Source organism: Coenobita brevimanus, chromosome 19 (assembly GCF_032717465.1).
Source record: "Coenobita brevimanus isolate Jiangsu-jjx chromosome 19, ASM3271746v2, whole genome shotgun sequence".
NCBI lineage: Eukaryota > Metazoa > Arthropoda > Malacostraca > Decapoda > Coenobitidae > Coenobita > Coenobita brevimanus.
In genome coordinates this window covers 28,853,777-28,880,757 of record NC_136972.1, presented here as the reverse complement: position 1 = coordinate 28,880,757, position 26,981 = coordinate 28,853,777, and the positions used below count along the sequence as shown (strand labels likewise).

General features: G+C 42.9%; 1 protein-coding gene across 1 annotated transcript in view; it reads left to right on the top strand.

The window, feature by feature from the left end:
- Positions 1-4,716: 4,716 nt before the first annotated feature.
- The window catches only part of LOC145391734 (uncharacterized), a 68,011-nt gene continuing 45,746 nt past the window's right edge, over positions 4,717-26,981 (top strand). Inside the window, exons 1-2 of the mRNA XM_080266269.1 lie at positions 4,717-4,814; positions 18,528-19,874. Of these exons, the coding sequence (XP_080122395.1) occupies positions 19,177-19,874 (698 nt within the window). The 5' untranslated portion in view covers positions 4,717-4,814; positions 18,528-19,176. The remainder of the gene's footprint in view (positions 4,815-18,527; positions 19,875-26,981) is intronic.

Sequence of the window (26,981 nt, the reverse complement as noted above, 5' to 3'; positions counted from 1 at the left end):
ACACCCCATCCCACCCTTCCTACATTCCATCCCACCCTTCAGACACCCCATCCCACTCTTCCTACACCCATCCCACCCTTCCTACACCCATCCCACCCTTCCTACACCCATCCCACCCTTCTCTTACTTCATCTCTTACCTCACCCTTTGCTTCACTTCACATCAGTCTTGCATCACCCCCCCTCTCTCTCTCTCTTGCATCACTCCATCTCTTCTCGTTGCCTTTCAGCTGCTTGCATCATTATCCTCATCCTCGACCTTCTTCTCCCTGAGTGTCTTCTGAAAAATAATAAGGAAATCAATTAATAAATAAATGAAGATAAATGAGAGAGAGAGAGAGAGAGAGAGAGAGAGAGAGAGAGAGAGAGAGAGAGAGAGAGAGAGGAAAAACTCGTATATCACACAAATAGTTAAATCCCCTGTATGCAACTCTCTCTGTCTGTCTGTCTGTCTGTCTGTCTGTCTCTCTCTCTCTCTCTCTCTCTCAGACGTCTTTCCACATTTTCTTTAATCTCTCCGTACACATTTCCCATCTCCCCCCTCCCTCCCTCCCTCCCTCCCTCCCTCTTTCTCTCCTTAACATTTTTTTATCAGTATTTTTGTCTCTCTCCCTCCCGTCCCTAATCTAGCGCCTAAATACTCTCTCTCTCTCTCTCTCTCTCTCTCAAGTCCTGCCCCCCCCCCCGTCTCCCTATTTTGCCAAGCTTCCGAATTTAGACCAAAGTTTTTCTATTAAAGCCACACACACACACACACACACACACACACACACACACACACACACACACACATGTATACACATAAACCTGAGCACTCACACACATGTATACATACAAACCTATGCAGACACACACAGATACACATACACATGTATACATACAAACCTAAGCACACACACACACACACACACACACACACACATTCTCTCTCTCTCTCTCTCTCTCATGCGCTTTTACCTTCAATACCTCCTCGAATTTTCTTTCTCTAATCTCCCAGAGGAACATAATTCTCTCTCCCCTCCCTCCCTCCCTCTCTCTCTCTCTCTCTCTCTCTCGACTTCAGTCACCTCACACTCCTGAGAGAGAGAGAGAGAGAGAGAGAGAGAGAGAGAGAGAGAGAGAGGACGTAGCTTCACTAATGGAGCAACTAGAAGGAAGAGAGGCAGGCAGATCAGAAACGTGAGAGAGAGAGAGAGAGAGAGAGAGAGAGAGAGAGAGAGAGAGAGTTTTACTGGGGTAACTAACTAGAAGGAAAAGATAGGACAGGCAGGCAGATACGAAACCTGCAAGAGACAGAGGCAGGCAGATATGGAACGTGTAAGAGAGAGAGAGAGAGAGAGAGAGAGAGAGAGAGAAAGGGGGAAGAGAACCATGTGCGCGTGCGTGCAAGCAACAAGTGTCGCCTCACCGGGAACTCCTCAGTCACTCCTCAACCTCCGTCCCGTCAACACTGTCTACGAGTGAGCGAGCATTTTTCTGTGTCATCGGACATTAATTTTCGAACTTTAACTTTCCACACTGTATTCTTGGGTGCTGTAATTCATCCCTTTGTACTCCCAAATATCGAAAATAATCGTGAAAAAACTATATGCGAGAGAGGGAACATTTTTCCTGTTATAAGACATTTAAATGATTTCCTGTGCTTTAAATAATTCTTGAAAAAATGTTTTGTAATTTAGTATATTTGCCAATATCCCGATACACTCCTTAATACCCCCAAATATCGAAAATTAACCTTGAAAAACAGCATCGGCCAGTGAGAGTGCATTTGTCCTGTGTTTAGTGGACGTTTAAATACCTTCGTGTGGTTTAAATTTCCTGTAGGGTCTTTTTCGTGCTTTAACCCTCCTCAGGTAGACTACAGTTTCGCTTACAACTCAGGTACACCTGGGTCTCTCAGACCCAGTTTTAAAAAAACATTGTAGTGTCACACATATTTTATATAATGAATTCCTGAATATCCTACAATGTATTAGGTCTTATTAGTTACAAAACAATGTGAATAAGTTTTAATTCATTGAACCCCACATATTTTTTTTATTTTTAATATAAAGAAAATGCCAAACTATTTTTTTTTTTTTTGCAGACATCATACACGAAAACAAAGAACATTATGAACTTGTGTCACAACTTGAGGGCTGGAGGATCTTCATTATGGGCACAGTGGATCCCACACAACATAAAATCAACTTGCAAACTCATTGTGAAAATTCTCTCCCCTCCTCAGGTACACCTGGATCTCACAGACCCGACATGCAATTCTGAGTGATATATTGCAAAAACATAGACACGAAAGTAACCCCCCTACACCTGCATGGGCACAAGAAGTTAGGAAGCTATTGAGAAAGACAGGGATCCCAGGCATCTATAAATTACTGAACTATACCATCGAAAAAATTGCCCGGGCCTGTCAGACCCAGGTGTACTTGTGGAGGGTTAAAAGAACGCTTTATATCCTTATGCAATCTCTTAATGCCCTAAATTATCGGGAAATTATCGTGAAAAATCTCTGTGCGAAAAAGAGAGCATTTTTTTCTGTATTTTCTATCTATCTATCTATTGCCAGACGCCTCAATCCCGTTCGGGGTGGCCACAAACAAATCGCCTCCACGTCGCTCTGTCCCTCGCCATTTCACTGCCCCGCTCCCAACTCACACCCCCCTCTCTCATATACCTCTCCACCCCATCGTTCCATCTCATCCTCGGCCTCCCCCTCCCTCTTCCCCCCTCCACCTCACTCACATACACTCTCTTCGTCAGTCTTTCACCCTCCATCCTCTCCACATGGCCAAACCACCTCAGTGTGTTCCTCATAACGCTTCCTATCACATCCACATCCACACCACAACGCTCCTTTATATCCTCATTCGTCAGTCTGTCTCTCCATGTGACTCCACAGGCTCCTCTTAAATAACTCATTTCCACTGCTCTCACTCTGGACTTGTGTCCTTCCAACAACGTCCAAGCTTCATTTCCATATGTTAGAGTTGGTATCACAATACTGTCATGTAGTAACTTTTTCACTTCCATGCTCACTTCCCTGTTTCTTATCACTGCTTTCAAGGAACCAGCAACCTTTCTTCCCTGCTGTACCCTTTCAAGCACTTCACCCGCCAAACCTCCATCCTTACTCATCACACTACCCAAGTACTTAAACGTACTCACATTTTCCAATTCCTCACCATCCAATCTCGCTGTACATTCACTGACTTCACCTCTCTCAAAGACCATCACTTTACTCTTCCCTACATTCACCTTTAAATTCCGTTTCTGCATTTTGCCACATTTAAATAGTTTCTTGTGCTTTAAATAATCTTACTTTAGTTTTACGTATTTTAATTTATTCGTTAATGCCTTCATACGACTCAATACTCCCAATTATTCAAAGCAACCCTGAAAAAAACACCTAGAGATTGAGTCTTTCTTGTGTTAGCTGGTGTTTGTATAGTTTCTTGTGTTTGAAATTGCCACAGTTATCGTTTTCTTGCTTTAATTAATCTTTCAGTAGCCTTATTCAACCCCCTACTACTATCAAATATCCTAACGTTATATCAGAGAATGTTATCGGCCAGTGAGCATGGATTTCTCCTGTATTATCTTCAATTAAATGTATCTTGTGCTTTAAACAGCCCACGCAGTATTCGAGCATCAGTTTATATATTAATGTCACTCTGCATTTTCTTATTACTTCAATATGTTTCTCGTTTATTTATTTACTTATTTTTGTATTCGCCGTCATAGTTATTTTTATCTTGAGTTATCCTTTGGGAAATCTTGAATCATTTAATTCCCTAAAATGTCTAATAAATCCTAAATTAATCCTGGATCCCTTTATATACCCCAGAATTATTCAGTACCAATTTTGCTCAGAGTTGGCTTAAATTTGCAGTTATTCAGCTTAAATGTTGTTACGAAAAGAGATTAACACTTGAATATCGTAATACAACAACAGGCGAACACTCGAATACGATTACTCACGAAGAAGTGCTATGGAAAGAAGTGCGAGCCGCAAAATCGTCTTCTTCTGTCACTGGGCTACGTGAAATTTGCTGAAAAAGGATTCAATTTGAGCCAAGTTAGTGTAAAACAACAATATATATCGCAGCGTACTTTAATGAATTCAATCCTGTCGATATTTATTTATGTATTTACTGCTGCCAAATTATTTCATCCAGCTAAGGGAATATCTCTCGTATTATTAAGATTTATTTCCTCTGTATCTAAACCCTACAGTGGAAAAGGTGATCTGCCTTAGAATTTAGCCCTAATTCCTCCACTCTATTAACTCGATTTAAAAAAAATAAGAGTACCCTTAAATAATCATAATTCCCGTTCTCCATTTTCTTTAACTAATACAGCTAGGGGATATTCTTATTTTTTTCTTTCCTTTCCTGGCGGTTTTAAATTCATATTAGGGGGAAATTTTTCAACTAAATGTGGTTTGATATCAGCCTTCATTAACCCTTCACCACTAAGCAGTTCTCTCAATAGGCGTACATTTGGTAGCGACAATACATCTACCTATCTATCTACTGCCAGACGCCACAATCCCGTAAAGGGTGGCCATTTGACTTATAGTTGTTTTACAGGGAGGGGCACTAACCCTCCACCAACCCACTTGCTGACACGTAGGGGACAATACATCTAAGAAGAAAGTCGCCGATTCCTTCTACATACTATTAAACATTTTCAATATAAGGCAGAAAAATATACAACTGAAATTGCAAGAGGCTGGCCAGACTGACTGATATAGTGTTAACAACAATTTCCATAATCGCGGCACGAGAAGGAAGCCATCACGTAGACAGTGTATTGGTAAGTGATAAGCTTTCTTTCTGCTTCCTAATGTGTTCTAGTAATTTGGGAAGTTATTTGAATATTCGTGGATTATTTTGTACTGTGACTGACTACGGAAGGACACCTGTTATTATTATTATTATTATTATTATTAATACATTGGAAACACCTGGATGGCAGATGAGAAGCCCTGGATCTCTCTCTCTCTCTCTCTCTCTCTCTCTCTCTCAATTTACTGTTTCTATCCCTTCACACACACACACACACACACACACACACACACACACACACACACACACACACAGACAGAGAGACAGAGAGACAGAGAGACAGACAGACAAACAGACACACACACACACACACACACACACAGACACACACACACACACACACACACACACACACACACACACACACACACACACACACACACACACACACACACACACACACACACACACACAAACCATTAAATTTAATTGGCAACAAATTCACTCCCGCGTGACGGAGTGAGGGAAAAAAAAACTGAAAAGGAAAAACATGTACATAAAACGAGAGAGAGAGAGAGAGAGAGAGAGAGAGAGAGAGAGAGAGAGAGAGAGAGAGAGAGAGAGAGAGAGAATAAACACGAAAAGAAAAATGTGATAAAAGGAAAACGCGCAGTAAGAATATCTAAGAAACAGTCAATCATTCCCTCACACCACGACACAACCATCACTTTACCATGCAGGTCCCTATTTCATTCTAGATTAACCACGAAGGAAAACTAACACATAATGAGCTTAACAATCGTGATATGGAACTCAAATCTTTATCTATCTATCCATCCATCTATCTATCTATCAATCATTTAATCGAGATAATAAAATGTAGAAATTAATATAGCGCGTTCAGAATGTAAAATAATTAAATAAAAATAATGAATAACGAGGAAGCGCTGTTTTAGAATACAATATACGGAAAAGAAGGAAAGGACTGACTCACTGACAGGAGGAGAATTGGAATATTTTACAGAGTGGAGCTATGTCTTCGAAAAACTGTTGAAAAAAAAAATGCCAACTCAAAAATGCAGTGGCCTAATAATAATAATAATAATAATAATAATAATAATAATATAATAATAAAATGCAGTAATTCCATATATAACTCTTCCCTGAAATACACACAACCATCAACGCTACACCCAGGTCCCTAATTGTACTGAAGAGGGAGCAAGAAAAAGCGAGAAACGAACTTTGTCTTGGAGTCTGACCGGCGGGAAAATCTAACTCGGGTCCTCTTAGTAGTGAGATGGAATTGCTAACCACTACACCACCCATAATAATGTTTTTGAAATATTACTAGTGCCATTTTTTTTTTACGGGAGAAAAACTAAAAATGGCGTAAAAGAAAAGAAACTGCTTGAGGAACTTAATTTTATTCCTGAATCTTTACCTGTTGTGCTGACTTGGCGTTTGTTGAGAGAGAGAGAGAGAGAGAGAGAGAGAGAGAGAGAGAGAGTACACCTAATAAACAGGCAGGCAGATGGACACTGAGCAACATATACACATAAAAAAGGGAATAAAAGATGAACGTTCATCGGCAGTTAAAAATAATGCTTGGATAGATAGACAGATTGATGGATAGACAGATACATAACTACATAAGAAACTGATAAGAAAAAGGAAATATCTTGCCTCAAAACAGCCAACTTCTGTAGTAATTAAGCCCACCATGTTCGCTACGTTAACTTTTTGGGCAACAACACGAGTTTGTTTACACTGGTGACGTCATAGGGTGTCCCGAGGCTGCCAGGGTACGATGATCAACAGCAGCGTTTCGAATATGACTGGATTTGTCGCATTTTTTAGCTTTATTTATTTATTTATTTATTTTTAGAAACTACACTTACGAACGCGCTACTTAATGCCTCTGAAAGGATTGCCTGAAAGAAGAGGCCTGAAAGAAGCACACCCTGTTCTCTTTCGGCGTAAAAATGTCACTTGTCCATCATGAATGCTGAGCTGTAACATGAGATTATCTGTAAAATATGGTGCTAGTCACGAAGAAGTTCTGTGGAAAGGATTTTGGGCCGTAGCAGTGTCTTATTCTGCCACTGAGATACGAGAAATAAGCTGCAGAAGGAATAAAATCACCAAATTGAAATAAGTTATTATGGAAGAATTTATAAAGGATGTTCATATAAGACTGGAATTAGCGTGCAAATATTATCGTACAAAAACTAATGAACGCTTCAGATGCGTTTTTCAAAGGCAAAAGAGGCGTGAAATAATGCATAAGACTTGAGAGGAGCAAACGACTTCACACACACACACACACACACACACACACACACACACACACACACACACACAGAGTTATAGAAGAGAAAAATGTCATACAACTTTCGTAAACACACACACACACACACACACACACACACACACACACACACACACACACACACACACACACAAGCTGCGTTTTTCAGGAGCATAAGATGACTCACATAAACTTGACAGGTTTGAGAAAAAGGGTAAAAAGTATCGTACGTTGTTTACGTGGCTTAGGGAGATCAAACTTTCGTACAAAATTAACGTACACTAAATGCTTCTGTTATTCTTATTCTTACTACTACTGCTTACTACTAATACTACTATTACTACTGCTGCTGCTGCTATTACTACTATTATTACTAATATTCATCAGATATTCATTCTTAGATCTTTAGTGGAAAAGTTTCTAGAGAAGGGAAAGAAGTTGTATGCGGCTTTCATGGATTTGGAGAAAGCATATGACAGGGTGGATAGACTAGGATTGTGGAAAGTGTTAAGAATATATGGAATAGATGGGAAGTTGTTGAATGCTGTGAAGAGTATGTACGATGGTGCGAAGGCTGCATTGCGTGTGGATGGTGAACTAAGTGAATTTTTCTCTTTGAAAGTTGGGTTGAAACAGGGATGTGTCATGTCTCCATGGTTGTTCAATCTGTACATGGATGGGGTAATAAAAGAGGTACAAGGTAGGGTAGTGGATGTTGGAGTGGCCCTGGTGAGAGAGGACAGTGTTTGAAAACTCCCTGTACTGTTGTTTGCAGATGATACCGTGTTGTTGAGTGAAGACGAAGGAGAGCTGCAAGGCTTGATGGATGAGTTTGAGAGAGTGTGTAGGAAACGGAATCTAAAGGTGAATGTAGGGAAGAGTAAAGTGATGGTCTTTGAGAGAGGTGAAGTCAGTGAATGTACAGCGAGGTTGGATGGTGAGGAATTGGAAAATGTGAGTACGTTTAAGTATTTGGGTAGTGTGATGAGTAAGGATGGAGGTTTGGAGGGTGAAGTGCTTGAAAGGGTACAGCAGGGAAGAAAGGTTGCTGGTTCTTTGAAAGCAGTGATAAGAAACAGGGAAGTGAGCATGGAAGTGAAAAAGTTACTACATGACAGTATTGTGATACCAACTCTAACGTACGGAAGTGAAGCTTGGACGTTGTTGGAAGGACACAAGTCAAGAGTGAGAGCCGTGGAAATGAGTTATTTAAGAGGAGCCTGTGGAGTCACATGGAGAGACAGACTGACGAATGAGGATATAAAGAAGCGTTGTGGTGTGGATGTGGATGTGATAGGAAGCGTTATGAGGAACACACTGAGGTGGTTTGGCCATGTGGAGAGGATGGAGGGTGAAAGACTGACGAAGAGAGTGTATGTGAGTGAGGTGGAGGGGGAAAGAGGGAGGGGGAGGCCGAGGATGAGATGGAGAGATGGGGTGGAGAGGTATATGAGAGAGGGGGGTGTGAGTTGGGAGCAGGGGAGTGAAATGGCGGGGGACAGGGCGACTTGGAGGCGATTTGTTTGTGGCCACCCCAAACGGGATTGAGGCGTCTGGCAATAGATAGATAGATAGATTACTACTATTACTAGGAAGATGCTTGAGATAATGCAAGACTGTGCCAGAACCTTACGTGAATTAGAAAGATGCATTGGACAAAATTACCAGAACGTACACACACATACACACACACACACACACACACACACACACACGAGGCGTTTTCCAGAGGCAGGAGGTTCTTGAAATAATTTATAAGGCTTGAGAGAGGCAGCAAGCGGCTTGACATGGTAAAAAGTATACGGCTTTTAAAAGTTATTTGCTTATGATTGAGGGAGAAAATATTGCACAACAAACCATACAACTTTACGTACACACTGAGCACGTTATGATGATGATGATGATGATGATGATGATGATGATGAGAGAGAGAGAGAGAGAGAGAGAGAGAGAGAGAGAGAGAGAGAGAGAGAGAGAGAGAGAGAGAGAGAGAGGCTGGAAATGATGCACAGGACTCAAGATGGGAAGCAAGCAGGACGACAACAAAAATTAAAGTTTATAAATATGGCGTAAAATAAGCGTAACGTATGAATCTGAACATCACTGGTCTGTATTAAGAAAGAACAGTACTTGATTAGCATACGGGATTTAAGGACAAGTATCGTATAAAGTACAAAAATTAACGTACAGTCGAAGCGCATTTTACTGATGTTTGAAACAGTGTAGAAGGTGAGAGAATATCGTATGTCGTTTAGGCAGATATGAAGCAAAAAATATTATTGTACAAATTAACTTACGTGGTAGAAGAATTAAAAAAAAAGAAAAGAAAACGTTAACTCGTGTTTTTCAGGTACAAGGGACGTTTGAAATATTGCAAGATTGTGAGAGAATATCATACATCGTTTAGGTAAGATTATCGTACAGTATTCCCGGTTTATCACACATATTTTAAACAACTGCTAAATATCATGCAAAAATTAACATAGTCTAAGTGCTGTTTTCAGAAATATATGACTGAAATAATACATGACCCAAAGAATATCGTACATGGTTTAGGTCGACATCGTCTACAGTTTAGGAGAAAGTATCGTGCCAAGTATCGTAAAAAAAAATAACGGGAAGAAGATGATCACAACAGTACAAGATTAAGCGGGAATATCGTACTCGGCTTAGAAGGAAATATCATACGTAAAGGGCAAGTACGCACAAAATATCGTACAAAATTAACGTACACTTCAGGCGCTTTTTCCAGAGTCAGTAGATGTTTCAAAATAACAATGCAAGACTGAGAGGACATCACAGACGGATTAGCAGAGTTAGGTGGACATACTGCACAAAAAATTACGGGAAAAATAATGAATGTACACTTCTGGCGCGTTTTTTTAAAGGCAGTAGATGTGTGAAAATGATAATGCAAGACTGTGAGGGGGTATCGTGGACGGATTAGGCAGACACACTGAAAAAAATTTACAGAAAAAAAAGAGAGAGAAGAAAGAAAATGAACGTTCACTTTAGGCGCGTTTCAGAGGCAGTAGATGTGTGAAAATAATAACGCAAGACTATGAGGGGGTATCGTAGACGGATTAGGCAGACACACTGTAAACAAAGACTCACAGAAGTACGAAAAGAAAGAGGAAATGAGCGTACACTTCAGGCGTGTATTTCAGAGGCAGAAGATGCTTGTAAAAAATGCCCAGGACTTGAGCCAGGCAGAGAGCGGGTTGGTGTTGACGGGAAGAAGGCTCTCGCTTAATAATGTTTATCCTCCGCCTCGGCTCAAGTGCAGTCTCAGCTATCAAAACATATTCACTATTTCTGGAGTGCCGTGTCCCGTGCCGAAAGCGTCCTCTCGTGGTCTTAGCTTCGTAACACCACATCCTTAACGATTTATTTTTCTTTCTACATCTCTCTGCCCTCTTTCTTTCTTTCTTTTTTTTTTAATCTCCGCTTTCCAAACATCACTTCTTGAGTGCTGTGCTGTGTGCCAAAAACGTCCTCTCCTGGTCTCAGGATTCTTAGCATTAGTTCCTGAGCGATTTATTTTGGTTATTAAATTCCAAGATTGTCTCATGTTATGTATATGAACTGTCAAAACCAGTGTATTTTTTTGGGTAATAAGTGTCATGTATTTGAAAATAGTATTGTAAGTGACAGGAGGGTTCGTTTTATCACATTCTTAGCGATTTATTGTGCATATTGGAGAGAGAGAGAGAGAGAGAGAGAGAGAGAGAGAGAGAGAGAGAGAGAATGGGGAAATGAAAGATAAACACAAACAAAAGGGAAAATGCAAATAAATAACGAGAGAGAGAGAGAGAGAGAGAGAGAGAGAGAGAGAGAGAGAGAGCAATTCAAGACCCCAGTGTTCTCGCCAGCAAACAGGAGTCGTTGTGGCACATCGCCCTTTTCTCAGGGTATTGGAAGCTTCCTAACACCTCCTCTATAGCGATTTATTCTGCATATTACATTTCAGTATCCCGCTCCCACAACCCTACTCTGTATATTTGTAGCTGTTCTCTCTCTCTCTCTCTCTCTCCCTCTGTGTCTGTCTGTCATTCCCCATTCTCTCTCTCTCTCTCTCTCTCTCTCTCTCTCTCGCACCTATACTCACCCCCATAAATAAAAATCGACTGCCACTAGCTTTAATAAAACACCAGACTTGCCCCGATCATTGAAGGGTTGATGGTAGCAGTAAAAATAATGATATGGTGACAGTCTCCATCAAACCCTGGCTCCTTTGACTCACTCAGCTGAATAAAATCGTCTGGCGTGAACTAGGATAATGTAGAGTTACCCCGATGGTGGGAGGGTTAATCGTCCTATACTCCTTTTACCTTAGCCTGATCCAGATTTTCGTCCTTTTCCAGTTTATTTCATGTAGCTCAATGGGGGGGGGAGGGAATAAGAGCACGGTGTGGCTCAGGGTCCATAACACTTCTTCGTGACTAGCACCAGGATAATGTAAATATATCGCCACAGCTAAGACCTCAGCAGTTTTAGGCCAAGTTAGAGTGAAAGGAGAATAGAATTAGGGGTATAAGTTGAATAAAATCGTCTGGCATTAGCTGGAATAAATGTGTGAGTTGTCCTGACCTTGAGGGGGTTCATGGGACCAGTATCAACACTCTCAGCCGAATAAAACTGGATATTATTAAGTGGAAATGATACTCGTTTGCTCCAACAATAATAATAATAATAATAATAATAATAATAATAACAACAACAACAACAATAATAATAATAATAATAATAATAATAATAATAACAATAAAAACAATAATAAATTCAATCAAGTCGAGAAAGTACCCAACTCACTGCTGATTTCTGTAAATATTGTATATAGTTATTTTCATGTAACTAAAAACGAAATGTCAAAGATCTAGGTTAATTCACTTAGCCGAGAAATTACTAGAGTTTTAAATCCAGTTGATGTATATTAGCGCCTTCAGATTACATTCAGCTACTCTAAGCTCTCACAAGGAAGGGTTAAGCGGCCTAGTTACATCCCTCTATACCCTTATTTCTCTAACTTAGCCTCAAACTGCCGTCTCCCCATCTAGAACGCTGAGTTGTAACAAGGTATCAGTCACGAAGAAGTGCCGTGGAAAGGATACAGAGCCGTAGCACTGTCCTCTGCCACTGAACAGCACGAAACAAGCTACAGACGAAAATCTTGGCCAAGTTAAAGGAGTTTGATAATAATGCTTTCTTGAATATACTTGTCTGGAGGAAGAAATAAAGCTTATGTACGTCCTATGATGAACGTATTTAGTAATTTATATTAATCACGTACATACACCAAAAATTTAACTTTACACAGCCTATGAAGTTTTAAAATGTGGATGACTGCAAGGACCCTGTTAAGTGTATATGTATATTTTTTTAATCTATTTATCTATTTATTTATGGCTCCTGCACGGTCGGCACAACTCACCCATCTTATTCCAGCTACCGCCAGACGATTTTATTCAGCTGAGAGTCATAAGAGCCTGTGAATCTGTTTTTTGTGTGGGTCGTGTGGTGGATTATTTTTAACATTTGTGACGTTAGATTTTATTCCCTATCATTAGACGATTTGCTGTGTGTGTGTGTGTGTGTGTGTGTGTGTGTGTGTGTGTGTGTGTGTGTGTGTGTGTGTGTGTGTGTGTGTGTGTGTGTGTGTGTGTGTGTGTGTGTGTGTGTGTGTGTGTGTGTGTGTGTGTGTGTGTGTGTGTGTGGTTATGTGCGACGAAGAAAATCCGAAAGGGTGGAAGCCTCCTGCAAAGTTTTTTAATGAGAAAGCACACACACACACACACACACACACACACACACACACACACACACACACACAGAATAAGGCTCTGTATATGTGTACAAGCGTAAGATAAACACAGTAAACGAACAGAACACTGAATCACTTAATAAGGATGATGATGATGATGATGATGATGATGATGATGATGATGATGATGATGATGATGATGATGATTTGTAGTAAGATAATTTCCAGGCTTTAGAAACTACTTTGCTTTTATTTTTTTTAATGATGGGGTGGGTAAAAAATAGAAGAAATGTATAAGACAAGAGGCAAGAAAATTGATCATCTTTATCATCATCATCACTAACAACAACAACGAACCCTATCATCATTATCATCATCATCATCATCATTATCATCCCACTGTCTGAGCGAGTAGGTAGGCTTCAAATTGCTACACACACACACACACACACACACACACACACACACACACACACACACACACACACACACACACACACAAAAGCAAGCGAACTATGAAGAGAATGTCCAGCAAAATGAGCGACATATCCATCCACTCCACATGCAGGCTTTTAATCTCAGTTCCATCTAACGCAAAATGAGAATACACAGGAAGAGACGAGAAGAAGAGGAGAAAAAGAGGAGAAAGAGAGGAGAGAAAAGGAGAATGAGGGCGGGGGGGAAGGAAGGAATAGTATAAAGAGCGAAGGGACTGGAAGAAAGGAGAATGGATGGCAAAGAAAAGGAAGGGAAGAGATGAAGATGGTAAGAAGAAATACGAAAAGTGAAGAAGAAGATTAGATGGGAGGAGGAAAGATGTAGGAAGAGCATAGAAGGGAAGGGAAAAGAAGCAGAAGTGAAGGTAGGTGAAGGGAAGGGGATGGAAAGGAAGGGAAAGGAAGGAAGAAGAGAAGAGATGAGATGGTAAGGATGCAAAAGAGGTGAGAAGAAAATGGAAAAGATGAAAGACCAGGGAAGGGAAGGGAAGGGAAGGGATGAAAGGGAAGGGAAGGGAAGGAAATGGATGAGAAGGGAGAGAAAGAAAAAGGAAGGGATGGGATGGGAAAGGAAGAGTAGGGATGGGATTGGAAGGGAAGGGAAGGGATTGGAAGGGAAGGGAAGGGAAGGGATTGGAAGGGAAGGGAAGGGATTGGAAGGGAAGGGAAGGGAAGGGATTGGAAGGGAAGGGAAGGGAAGGGAAGGGATTGGAAGGGAAGGGAAGCGAAAGGAGGGAGAAGAGAAAATGAGAGATATTAATAGAAGAGGAGGATAAGAGGGAGGGAAGATGAAAGGGAGAGAGAGAGAGAGAGAGAGAGAGAGAGAGAGAGAGAGAGAGAGAGAGAGAGAGAGGGAATAATTGTAAAGGAGGGAAAATTACCAAGAAAATCTCCCTCTCTCTCTCTCTCTCTCTCTCTCCCCCCAGGCAAGGGAAGAAAAACAAAATAGTAATTGGAATGGCTAAGGCAGGTGAAGAAAGGTGAGTGAGGCAGCCTGAAGCAGACTGGGGTGAGGCAGGGTGGGTGGGGTAAGGTGGGCGTGGGAGGGTGGGTGAGGCAGAGTGGGTGGGGTAAGGTGGGCGTGGGTGGGTGGGTGAGGCAGAGTGGGTGAGGCACGATGGGTGAGGCAGAGTGGGTGGGGTAAGGCAGGATGGGGTTAGGCAGGATCAGTTAGGCTTAGCGATATTATGTTCCACTGATTGGGATAGATGGATAGATAGACAGATAGATAAAATGCTAAATAGATAGACGGACATAGGCTGGCTGGATGAATAGATAAATGATAGAACTGATGGATGAACATAAGATAATATGATAGATACAGGGAAACTATCTATCTATCTATCCCTCAGTCTATTTATCTATCTATCTATCTACCTATCTATTTACCTATCTGTCTGTCTGTCTATTATCTATCTATTTACCTGTCAATTTATCTGTCTATCCATCTATCTATCTGTCTATCTATTTACCTATCTGTCTAGCTATTTATCTATCCGTCTATCTATCTATCTGTCTATCTATCTATCTGTCTATCTATTTACTTATCTGACTATCCAATTATCTATTCGTCTATCTATCTATCTATTTATCTATCTACACGTGAAGAGAGAGCGTAGAACATGAGGAAAGTAAGGATGGAAGAAACGAAGGAAGGACGAAAAATGAAAGATAAGCCAAGAAAGGAAGGAAGGAAGATAAGAAGGAAGAGGAAGGAAAGATGGAAGGAAGGGAGGGAGGGAGGGAGGGAGGGAGGGAGGGAGGGAGGGAGGGAGGAAGAAAGGAAGGAAGGAAGGAAGGAAGGAAGGAAGGACGGAAGGAAGGAAGAAAGGAAGGAAGGACGGAAGGAAGGAAGGAAGATAATAAGGAAGAAGAGAAAAGATGGAAGGAAGGAAGGAAGGATGGAAGATAAGAAAGAAGGAAAGAAGAAGGAAGGAAGGAGGGAAGGAAGGAAAGACGGAAGGAGAGAAGGAAGGAAGGAAGGAAGGAAGAAGAGGAAGGAAGGAAGGAAGGAAGATAAGAAGGAAGAAGAGGAAAGATGGAAGGAAGGAAGGAAGATAAGAAGGAAGAAGAGGAAAGATGGAAGGAAGATAAGAAAGAAGGAAGGAAGGAAGGAAGATAAGAAGGAAGGAAGGAGGGAAGGAAGGAAAGACGGAAGGAGAGAAGGAAGGAAGGAAGGAAGATAAGAACGAAGAAGAGGAAAGAAGGATGGAAGGAAGGAAGGAAGAGACAAAGAAACAATGAAAGGAAGGAAGAAGAGGAAGGAAGGAAGGAAGAAGAGGAAGGAAGGAAGGATGGAAGGAAGAGACAAAGAAACAATGAAAGGAAGGAAGGAAGAAGAGGAAGGAAGGAAGGAAGGAAGGAAGATAAGAAGGAAGGAAGGAAGGAAAGAAATGAAAGAAATAATGAGAAAGAAAACTGGCTCCCTTGGTGGTATTATACCGGATGATGACGTCACTGGGGCTGTGGGGGTATTAGAGAAAGAGAGAGAGAGAGAGAGAGAGAGAGAGAGAGGAATGTACCCACTTCCTTCTATCCCCCAAAAGTCTATATACACCATCCACCTCCCTGCACCAATGACCACCGTCCCTACTGAGTCATGGTTGTAGAGTTTTCTTTGTAATGTCCCTTCCAGTAGTTCGGCACCTCTCTCTCTCTCTCTCTCTCTCTCTCTCTCTCTCTCTCTCTCTCTCTCTCTCTCAGGGTATATTTATGGTCATTAATTCCTTTACATTATCGAAATCACATGAAAACTTAATGAGATGTCGCTATTGTAATTATATATATCTAACTGGTTCGGAATCTTGCTTTATAGTGTGTGTGTGTGTGTGTGTGTGTGTGTGTGTGTGTGTGTGTGTTTTAATTATTGCTGTTGTTAAGAAAAAGTTCCAATCTCGCTTCAGTAATTCGGATCTCGCTTCAGTAATTCGGATCTCGCTTCAGTAATTCGGACCTCGCTTCAGTAATTCGGATCTCGCTTCAGTAATTCGGACCTCGCTTCAGTAATTCGGATCTCGCTTCAGTAATTCGGACCTCGCTTCAGTAATATGGATCTCGCTTCAGTAATTCGGATCTCGCTTCAGTAATTCGGATCTCGCTTCAGTAATTCGGATCTCGCTTCAGTAATTCGGATCTCGCTTCAGTAATTCGGATTTCACTTTCTTCTAATTAAAAAGAAGGAAATTTTGGCGAAAACGATGAAAAACCGAAAGAGTGTTGGTCAAGGTCGACCCAGGAAAAATGACGAGATTAAATGAGCATTTTTGAGAGAGCGTGAGAGGGTGAGGGGAAGGGAGAGGAAGAAGAGAGGAGTTGGATGGGAAGAGAAGTGGGGATGGGAAAGGAGTGGGGAGGGGAAAGGAGTGGGAAGGGGAGAGGAGTGGGGAGGGGAGAGGAGTGGGGAGGGGAGAGGAGTGGGGAGGGGAAAGGAGTGGGGAGGGGAGAGGAGTGGGGAGGGGAGAGGAGTGGGGAGGGGAGAGGAGGGGGGGGGGGAGAGGAGTGGGGAGGAGAAAGGAGTGGGGAGGGGAGAGGAGTGGGGAGGGGAAAGGAGTGGGAAGGGGAGAAGAGTGGGGAGGGGAGAGGAGTGGGGAGGGGAAAGGAGTGGGGAGGGGAAAGGAGTGGGAAGGGGAGAGGAGTGGGGAGGGGAGAGGAGTGGGGAGGGGAAAGGAGTGGGGAGGGGAAAGGAGTGGGGAGGGGAAAGGAGTGGGGAGGGGAAAGGAGTGGGGAGGGGAGAGGAGTGGGGAGGGGAGAGGAGTGGGGAGGGGAAAGGAGTGGGGAGGGGAGAGGAGTGGGGAGGGGAAAGGAGTGGGGAGGGGAGAGGAGTGGGGAGGGGAGAGGAGTCCGAAGGGGAGAGGAGAGGATTGTAAGAGAGATGGGGAGGTTGTGACAGAGAGGAAAGATTGTGAGGGAGATGGGGAGGAGACAGAGGAGGGGGAGGAGAAGGGGTGAGGGAGAAGGGATAGAGGTTTTGAGGGAAATGGGGAGGGGAGAGAAGAGAAGAGGAGGGGGTGCGGGGGAGGAGGGAGGGATGCCACAAAGGGGAAGGCTGGGGAGTGGGGTGAGGAAGGCAAAGATAACAAAGGTGAGGGAAGAGATAGGTGAGGAGAGGGAGACCGAGAAAGAGAGGAGGAAGGAGGGTGAGAGAAATGGAGAGGAGGCAGAACGAAGAGAGAGGGCAGGGGGGAGGAATGAGAGAGGAAAGAAAGAGAGGAAGGAAAGAAAGAGGAGAGAAGGAGAATGAAAATAAGATGGAGGATGAGAGAAGAGGAGAGGAGAGAAGTAAGAGACATCAGGGAGAAGAGAGAAGACAGGAGGGAAGGAAGAGAGAGAAATGGAGGAGGGGGAGGAAAGGAAGAGGAAGTGATGGGAAAGAAGAAGGGAATGAAGCGTGAGGGGAAGGGAGGTGGGAAAGTAAGGGACGGAGGGAGAAGTAAAGAAAGGGAGGAAAGAGAAAAGGAAGAAGGCGGAGGAAAAGATGAAGAGATGGAGAGAAGAAGAAAATGGGAGAGAGAGGGTGAGAGAAAGGAAGAGGAAGAAGGAGGAGAGAAAACAGAGAGAGAGAGAGAGAGAGAACACAGGGAAGGATGGAAGAGGGATGGATAATGAGGATGGGATGAACTGAGACGAAGGGAGAGAAAAAAGATACGACGAAGGAGAGCAAAAAAAAATGGATGGAAAGAAAAAAAAAGCAGAATTTCCCTCTACGCCTCAGTATACCGGCTGACGTCAATATTCCACAAATATCTTATACGCAGCAAGCAGCCTCGTAGCGCTTAAGGAGGCGTGGAGGGAGGCTGGTTCAGGGACGGTCTTTTCCATTTCCTGTCCTGAAAGAGATGGCATCAAAGGCTACGTGTCTTTGTCTCTCTGTCTCTCTGTCTGTCTGTCTGTCTGTCTGTCTGTCTCTCTCTCTCTTTCACCTTTTCGGGACATAGGGTGATGATGATGATGATGACGATGATGATGATGGTGGTGGTGGTGGTGATAATGGTGGTGGTGGTGGTGATAACTGTGGTGGTGGTGGTGGTGGTGATAATGGTGGTGGTAGTGGTGGTAGTGGTGGTGGTGGTGATAATGGAGCTAGTGATGATGATGATGATGATGATGATGATGATGATGATGATGATGTACCCGTGTAATAATTTCTACTAACTACACCTGTCTACTTTCCAGCTGAGTAGACTGCCAAACACGAGACGGGAGGGCGAGAGAGAGAGGCAACAACATCGCACAAGCAAGCAAGCAAACAAAAGCACCAATCCAGAAATAACACAACAAACAAGAGAAAAAAAACAACAAGGAACGAAAAGAGGCAAGAAAGAAAAGGAAGAAAGAAGAACAAGAAAAACAAAGGAAAAACAGAATTGATACGTACATAGGAAACACAAAAACAAGAGGAAAACAAGAGGTGAAAGAAGGAGAAGAAAAGATATTTGAGAAAAAGCAAGTATATACTGACAGCTAAACAGTAAAAAACAAAAGCTAAAAAGGAAGAGGAAGCAGGAGAAGAAGAAGAGGAAGAACAAGAAGAAGAAGACGAAGAAAGAAAAAGAAGAGGAGCAAAAATTAAGAAGAAGAGAAGGAGAAGGAGGAAGAAGATTTTAATAGCATAGAAGAATATACACGGAAGAAAAATACAATATCAACAGAAACACAAGCCTCCACAACGGCTACTTCCATATACCTCCCGTCTTTCGGCGCACGTAAGAAGAAAGAGCACAAAGACACAAAAACAAAACCCAAAAGAAGAAAACTGAAGCATTTTACGCCCACATACCTGTTGTCTTCGGGCGCAGGTAAAACAAAACACACAAATTTCAACATGGAAGTCCTCAGTCAACAAAACAGCCTTGATGATACCGAATCCCCACAAACTGACTCCCTTGTTACTTCCCCTACACAGTGGACAGGCAGCAGGGAGGGCTTAGAAAGTAGAGATGAAAGGGTGACGTCAGAGGACAGGGAAGTGACGTCTGAATGCAGAGACACGACGTCACTATGCAGGGATGTGACGTTAAATGGAAGTGATGCAGCGTTGGATTGGAAGGAGACGCACAGCAGAGAAACGTCGTATGTCAGAGAAATGTCAGGAAGGGAGGCGTCAGACAGAAACACGTCATATAGCAGGGAGACGTCAAACAGCAGAGAACAGACATCAGAGAGGGAGGCATCGAGAAGTAAGGAAGATTCAAACAGCAGGGAGATAACGCGTAGTAGCAGAGAGACGTCGCGTTGTAGGAGAGACACGTCAAACGCCACAGAACCCAGGTCGGAAAGCAGAGAGACGTCAAACAGCAGGGAGATAACGTGTACTAGCAGAGAGACGTCAGATGCCAGAGAACTCGCGTCGGAGAGCAGGGAGACGTCAAACAGCAGGGAAGCGACGCCAGACAGCAGGGGAAAGACTCCTGTACCATCGTCCCTTCCCCTAGGCACTGACAAGAAACCTCCAGCCAAGAACTGCTATAGACTGGTGGTGTTGGGGGCATCGAAGGTGGGCAAGACTTCGTTAGTGGCAAGGTGGGTGACTATCTTATGCATCTGATTCTTTGGCTGTCTATTCATTTGTCTGCCTGTCAACCTATCTATCTGTTTGTTGCTTTCCGGAATCTTTCGTTTCAGCAGGCACGTTGGTCAGTTCCGTATGTTTGTTGTGTGTCTGCGCTCTACAAGTCACAATTTTCCGCCATTCGTTCTGGAAAAAATTCAGAAGGTAACTATCCATAAACCACGGAAGCCCCATCCTGTGCTCGCAATGAAGCACGAGAAAATTTCGCCACATGACTGCCTACACCCCAGTGAAAACTAAGCAGACAATCGGATCCATCAGGCAAGCACTCTGCCTCTGCCGGTTTCATCTGCCCGTCTGCCTATCTATACCTACCTGTCCTTCTTTGTGTCTGTCTCTATTTACCTGCCTGTCTATATACAGGGTGATTCATAAGTACGTGAAACATTTTAGAAGTTTACCGCACAGATATCTGCCGGATCAGCAGAGGTGGACACATTGAGCATTTGTAAGGTATGTAAAAAAAAAACTTGGAGAGTTTACCTATATTTCCGTGTAATAAAATGTGTTACCTGTTGCGTCGTTTATTAGTGGTGAATTTTAAAATGTTTCACGGACTTATTAATCACCCTGTATGTCCGTCTGCTTATCTCTCTACCTTTCTATGTCTACCTGTTTTTGCGTATTTGTCCTTCTCTGTCTATGTATGTCTCTGTTTGTCTGTGTCTAAACATCTGTCTGTATGTCTGTCTTTCTATCCATCTACCTATCTCTTAATCTGTCTAAATATATTAATCAGTCTATAAGCCCTTCTGTCTACTGACCCGCATCTGTTAAGCTTTGTCTGTAATCGTTGAGTGTACCTGTATTTTTGCAACTATGGACTAATTAGCAACAGCAAGGTAAAGTAAATCAAACTCCACTTTCACCAGGCAATATACACGTGTGAGGGACGCTATCTAGTGTCCTCGGATAACACAACACGCACTTACAGACACAACCATTATCGCACCTAATTTCAACCAGCCCTTTGTACCTTACACTCCAAACACTTTTCACATCCATGCTCACGCTCTACCTGGCTCCCTTTTGATAATACCCACTCACTCACAGGTACAGCGCTTCTCCCATCAGATTTCAGCAAACACTTCCTCACTCAAATTTCAGGCCCATATTCTTGCGTTGTCTACCTTCCTCCTTACTCCCCTCTCCCAAACTCTCCACAGCCACACACACTGACTAGCTTCCTTCGATAACGCAATACACACACCAGACACAGCCACCTCGCTCCAAATATCAGCCAGCTCTTTGTACCCTAAGGTCTTCAGAGCTCCTCACTCTTTATAATGCAACAGATGGCCAGAGCTCACTTATATATACCATCTTCCACCGTCTTCACCATCAATTTTTGGCTCATTCTCACCGTATTTTCTCGCTTTTTACGACTTGAAGTGTTCAGTCGCCTGCAAAACTCCGTGTCCTCTTCCTTTCCATCAACTGTTCACTAAGTTACATTATATTTCGTTGATGAAATTAAGAGTTAGTCAAGAGAAACTGTTATAGTGACTTCATGTAATTTTATCCAAAGTATGTGGTGTTATGTGTTACTTAAGGAGGAGAAGCGAAATTTTTGCAGCAGACTGTACAATTTATGCAGACAGAGAGACATTCACATATACATACATTCATACATACATAATACATACACTGTGCACTGTAACTTTCCTTCTGTAAGTAGAGTAACTGGACTGCGATGGGTAACAAGGTATTTTAAATCTGCTTCTATTATCATGAGGTAATCGGTGACTTAAGACGTAGAGTACATCATCATCATCATCATCATCCTTATTCACAGCTAGGAAGACATGCGTAGCGGAGATCCAAAAACAGGAGATGCGCTGAACCAAGCCCCACACTCCCCCACACAGCACCAAACTGACTTGAAACGATAGACTAATTGGGTTTTATTGTTGTAATTGCATTAGAGTCACATGAGACTAATTCTGGGAGAGTCTGAGGCTAAAATGTGTTCAAACTAAGGTCACACACACACACACACACACACACACACACACACACACACACACACACACACACACACACACACACACACACACACACACACACACACACACACACACACCGAGGTCAAACATCCCCCAAATTAATTACCATCAATCAGAGAGACACGTGTGGTGAAGCCCTCAGTCCACTTACATTTACTTATTTATTATTAAGTACTGCTAGAGAGGGACGCCTTCACGTGGTGGCACTGACATAACTCGGCGGCTACCCTGACCAGTTATACAAAGGTGCCTCAGCTCTTCCCTATCCCCCTAAAGGCAGACGGTGGACTGCAGGATAAGGGAGACTGAAGCCTACGTTCCACAGGGTTCACGTTCAGATGAGCATCAGGGAACAACAACAACATCAACGACAAAAACAACACACAAAGGAAAAACAACAAAACAATAACAATAAAGAACAAAAACACGAATAAAAGCAACAACAACAACAACAACAGCAACAAGAGTAAGAACAAAAGCCATCACAACAAAAACAAACAAACGCACAAACCCAACTCTCTCCCCTGGCAACCCTTCCACACCGAAAACTCTGGATGTGTTCCTTGCCAGCCATTCTTGCTAACTATACTCTTTTCACTCTGACTTGGCGTAAAATTGCCATCTCTCCATCTTGAATACTGAGCTATTGCAAAGGATTAATACTTGAATATGATGCTAGTCACGAAGAAGTGCCGTGGAGAGGATGTATGAGTCGTGGTACTGTCTTATTCTGCCACTGAGCTGTAACAAGAGGTAAACACTAGAATATGGTACTAGTCACGAAGAAGTGCTATGGAACTGGTGTAGAGAATAGTCACAAAGAAGCGCTATGGAACGGGTGTTGAGCCCTAGTCACCAATATGCGCTATGGAACGGGTGGAGAGCCCTAGTCACAAAGAAGTGCTATGGAACGGGTGTAGAGCCCTAGTCACAAAGACGTGCTATGGAACGGGTGTAGAGCCCTAGTCACAAAGAAGTGCTATGGAACGGGTGTAGAGCCCTAGTCACAAATAAGTGCTATGGAACGGGTGGAGAGCCACTGTAGTTTTATTCTACGCTTGATCCGTAAGAATATACAGACACTAGAATATGGCGCTAGTCACAAAGAAGTGCTATGGAAAGGTTGCACAGCCATGATACTGTGTCTGGAATACGCTGCAAGAGGACGGAAATCTCAGCCAAGTTAAATAATGTACATCTAAATATTTATGTGGACACGTAGACAGACTTCTCAGGAGGCTACATAACACCTGATCCTTAGCGATTTATACTTCCTATTAAACCTCAGTATTAATCTCTATGTTATGTATACCGTTATAATGTGATCACAGGTTGAATCAGTAGCGCAGACGATACCAAGGTGTAACATGAAAAATAAATCGCTAAGGAAGAACCGCCACGAAATCCTAAGTTACATAAAAATGATCAAAGTCTAGAGCGAAAAGGGTTAAGTCAAAGGTCACACACAATCCAGGTCGAGGTTCCTGGAAATTAATTGGAATCGAAGAGCGACAAGCGCGTGTGGTGAAATCTGAAATCTGATTAGACCTTCTCTCATTTAAGGGCAAATTAACCTCGTGCTTCTTGCTTCTTGCTGCTTTCCGAATTAAGTGGCTATCCTTGTCAGTTACGCTACGAATTCTGTATAATTGGCCGTTTCTTTATGCAGTGTAGCACCATCCTCAATGCTGCCTCTACCAGCACTACTAACACTGCTAACACTTTACTGTAGCACGTTTAATTTGACAAAGAATCGCCTCCCCTTTCAGTTTAGTTAATGGCCAGTTCAGTGAGATTGGAGGGCTCATTTGACTAGTAACCAAGGAGACTCATTTCGACTTCACAATTAAGACCCGGTGATTTTCATTCGTTCTTTTGCAGCTTACAAGAATTTCACATCCCTCAGTGGCAGAAAAAGGCAATACTTACGGCTATACATCCTTTTTATAGCACTTCTTCGTGACTCGCATCATGTTCTAGTGCTCTGTAGTCAAGATGGAGAGATGGCAATTTAGGCCAGCTTAAGGTAAAATGAGTAGCCTAGACACTGAACCCCCACTCAAAGAAAACAAAGATGGATATAATTACCATAAACACAAACTTGAAAAACACATAGTGACTCATGGTAAACTACACACATACGGTATTTAAGTGAAGTTGAAAGTCTGTGTTGATGTGAGGTGATAGTGATGATAAAGATGCAGAAGTAGTAGTGGTGATAGTAGTAGTAGTAGTAGTAGTAGTAAAAATGTACGTCTCTCTCTCTCTCTCTCTCTCTCTCTCTCTCTAATACAGTGAGGGATGAGTTGATTCCCCCCCCCCCCATCTGTATACAGGTTTAACAGCACGTTCCTATACGCACTACCTATCATCGCCTGTCACCACTTGGACACCAACACCCACCGTCCATATAGAATACATGCTTGGGCTGCCTCATTCAGGACTGGTGCACTGATAACATATGCTGTGCTTTACTGAAAGGTGGGTTTGTGAAAGCTCAGTAAAGTTTTAGTGAAATGCGACTAATCACACTACTCCACGCCTGACCCTTGGATCGAACTCACGCGATATCAAACAAGGTAGAGCACAGAAAATATATTGTGAGACTGGGGTGGTAATTTTCAGGTGCTATGTCTGCCTGTGAGCATAAAGAAGGATTTATACCTGTCTCACACAACACACCTGTAACTCTACTCTGGGCTCACCTCTCTCTCTCTCTCTCTCTCTCACACACACACACACACACACACACACACACACACACACACACACACACACACACACATGGGCCATTTGTGCCTGATGAGTGACACGAGTGGGGTGAAGTATTACCCAGACACACACACACACACACACACACACACACACACACACACACACACACACACACACACACACACACACACACAGGAAACCTCACACAACACATCTGACACTCGCTCTACTCTAGGTACACACACACACACACACACACACACACACACACACACACACACACACACACACACACACACACACACGCACGCACGCACGCACGCACGCACGCACACACACACACACACACACACACACACACACACACACACACACACACACACACACACACACACACACACCACTCTTCCCCAAACAAAAGCCTGGAGTAATTCCCTTAATCACTCTACACTATTTTTTTCCATCCCAACTCTCACTGTAGTCCCTCACCTCTCTTTCCCCCTCTCTCCCTCTCTCTCTCTCTCTCTCTCTCTCTCTCTCTCTCTCTCTCTCTCTCTTTAATATTTGCACCCTACTGTCAGTTATTAAAATCTTGGTGTATACAGACGATTTCTTTCAGCTTAGGAAAGACTTAGAACTGGAGGGATTAGATACAGCCTTCATAAACCCCCTTCGCCAACACAGAGGTCCCTTCAACTGAGAAAAATCGCTCGGTCTCTGCTAAAAATTGAAGGATAGAAAAAAGCCTAATGGAAGAGAAGAGGTTAAGCTTTGTATTATGGATTGTATGGTACTGTATTGTGTGTAAATGTACTGTACTGCTGTATTGTGTTGTATGAATGCTTGTATTTTAGCGGCTGGTTTGCATACGCCTGACATGAGTAAGCAGGTCTACTATACATGTTCAAGCCTTGTATTATGGATTCTAAAGGGCAATTAATCCACAGGGTCAAGGAACAACCCTTTTTAATTGCTGGGGAACTGACCCGCCCCCACCCAGTGCTTCATTCAAGGGCCTAGGGTTGTTGAAGGCTTTGATGTGGAGTTCACTTCCTTCGTTTCGTTTATATAGGCTTCAACATGCATCGGCTTTGGTCATCTAATGCTGGTTTTCCACGTTGTTTGGCCTCTTGCAGCCTCGCTATTCAGTGCGGTACCTATGCTCTCGCCCCACGTCTTTTTCGGTCTGCCTCTCGCAACGCTACCCTCAACGTTCACATCTCTCTCCCTCCGCAATCACTTGTCATCTTCCATCCTCTCCGCATGACCAAAACATCTCAGTCAACCCTTCCTCATCACAACATCAATACATTCAAGTTCCATCCTTCCTCTCAACTCTTCATTCACACGTCCAGTTTTTTTTTTGTTTTTTTTTATGTGTCCGACTCTAGGCATAGGCTTCACAGCCTGCTTTCAAGGCCCAGTAGTCCTCCTACATACCGTGCACCTCTACATGTCACCACTTCGGCGCTAACACCCACCGTCCATATTGAATACATGCTAGGGCTGTCTCATACAGGACTGGTGTATTGGTATTAGCGGGGGTATTTTTACGACATGTCGGCGGGTCTTCTGGTAGATCAGTAAAGTCTGATATTATGAAATTCAAATCCTTAAACTGTTCCCTGCCCCAGCGGGATTTGAACCCGGGTCCATTAGGACTGCAGGCCAACTCTCTACCGATTGGGCCACCGCCTCCCCCTTGTCATCTTCCATCCTCTCCGCATGCCCGAAACATCTCAGTCAACCCCTGCTCATCACAACATCAATACATTCAAGTCCCATCCTTCCTTTCAACTCTCCATTCACGCATCCATTTGTCATCCTCCATCCTCGCCACATGCCCAAAACATCTCAGTCCACCCCTCCTCATCACAACATCAATACATTCAAGTCCTGGTCTTCCTCTCAACATTCGCAGTTACGCAGAGTACACCAAATAATTACCTAATGCTACGGAGCAGGTAATCTTCATCGTACTAAACATAAGAAATAATTCCACTGCCAATTTCAGTGTTCTCTCTGATTAGTTCTTCATCTGTGCTTTCCTATTTCCTGTTTCGTTTTATTCTGATCATCCTGTTTAGAAGTGATGGCACACAGGCTGAGATGATAAGGAAGTAAATGATAAAGAAGATGTCGTTTTTAGATGATACGATGCATATTTACGTATCAAGTGGACAAAGGCCATAAAGCTAATTACTATGGCCGAATTCTTGCCGTTAAGGAATCTCCCTAACACCATTTTCCTAAGCGATTTATTTTGCTTATTACTCCATCCTCTCCCGTTCTGTCATTCCTAATCAAAGACCACCATACTTGGCATGAATAACACAC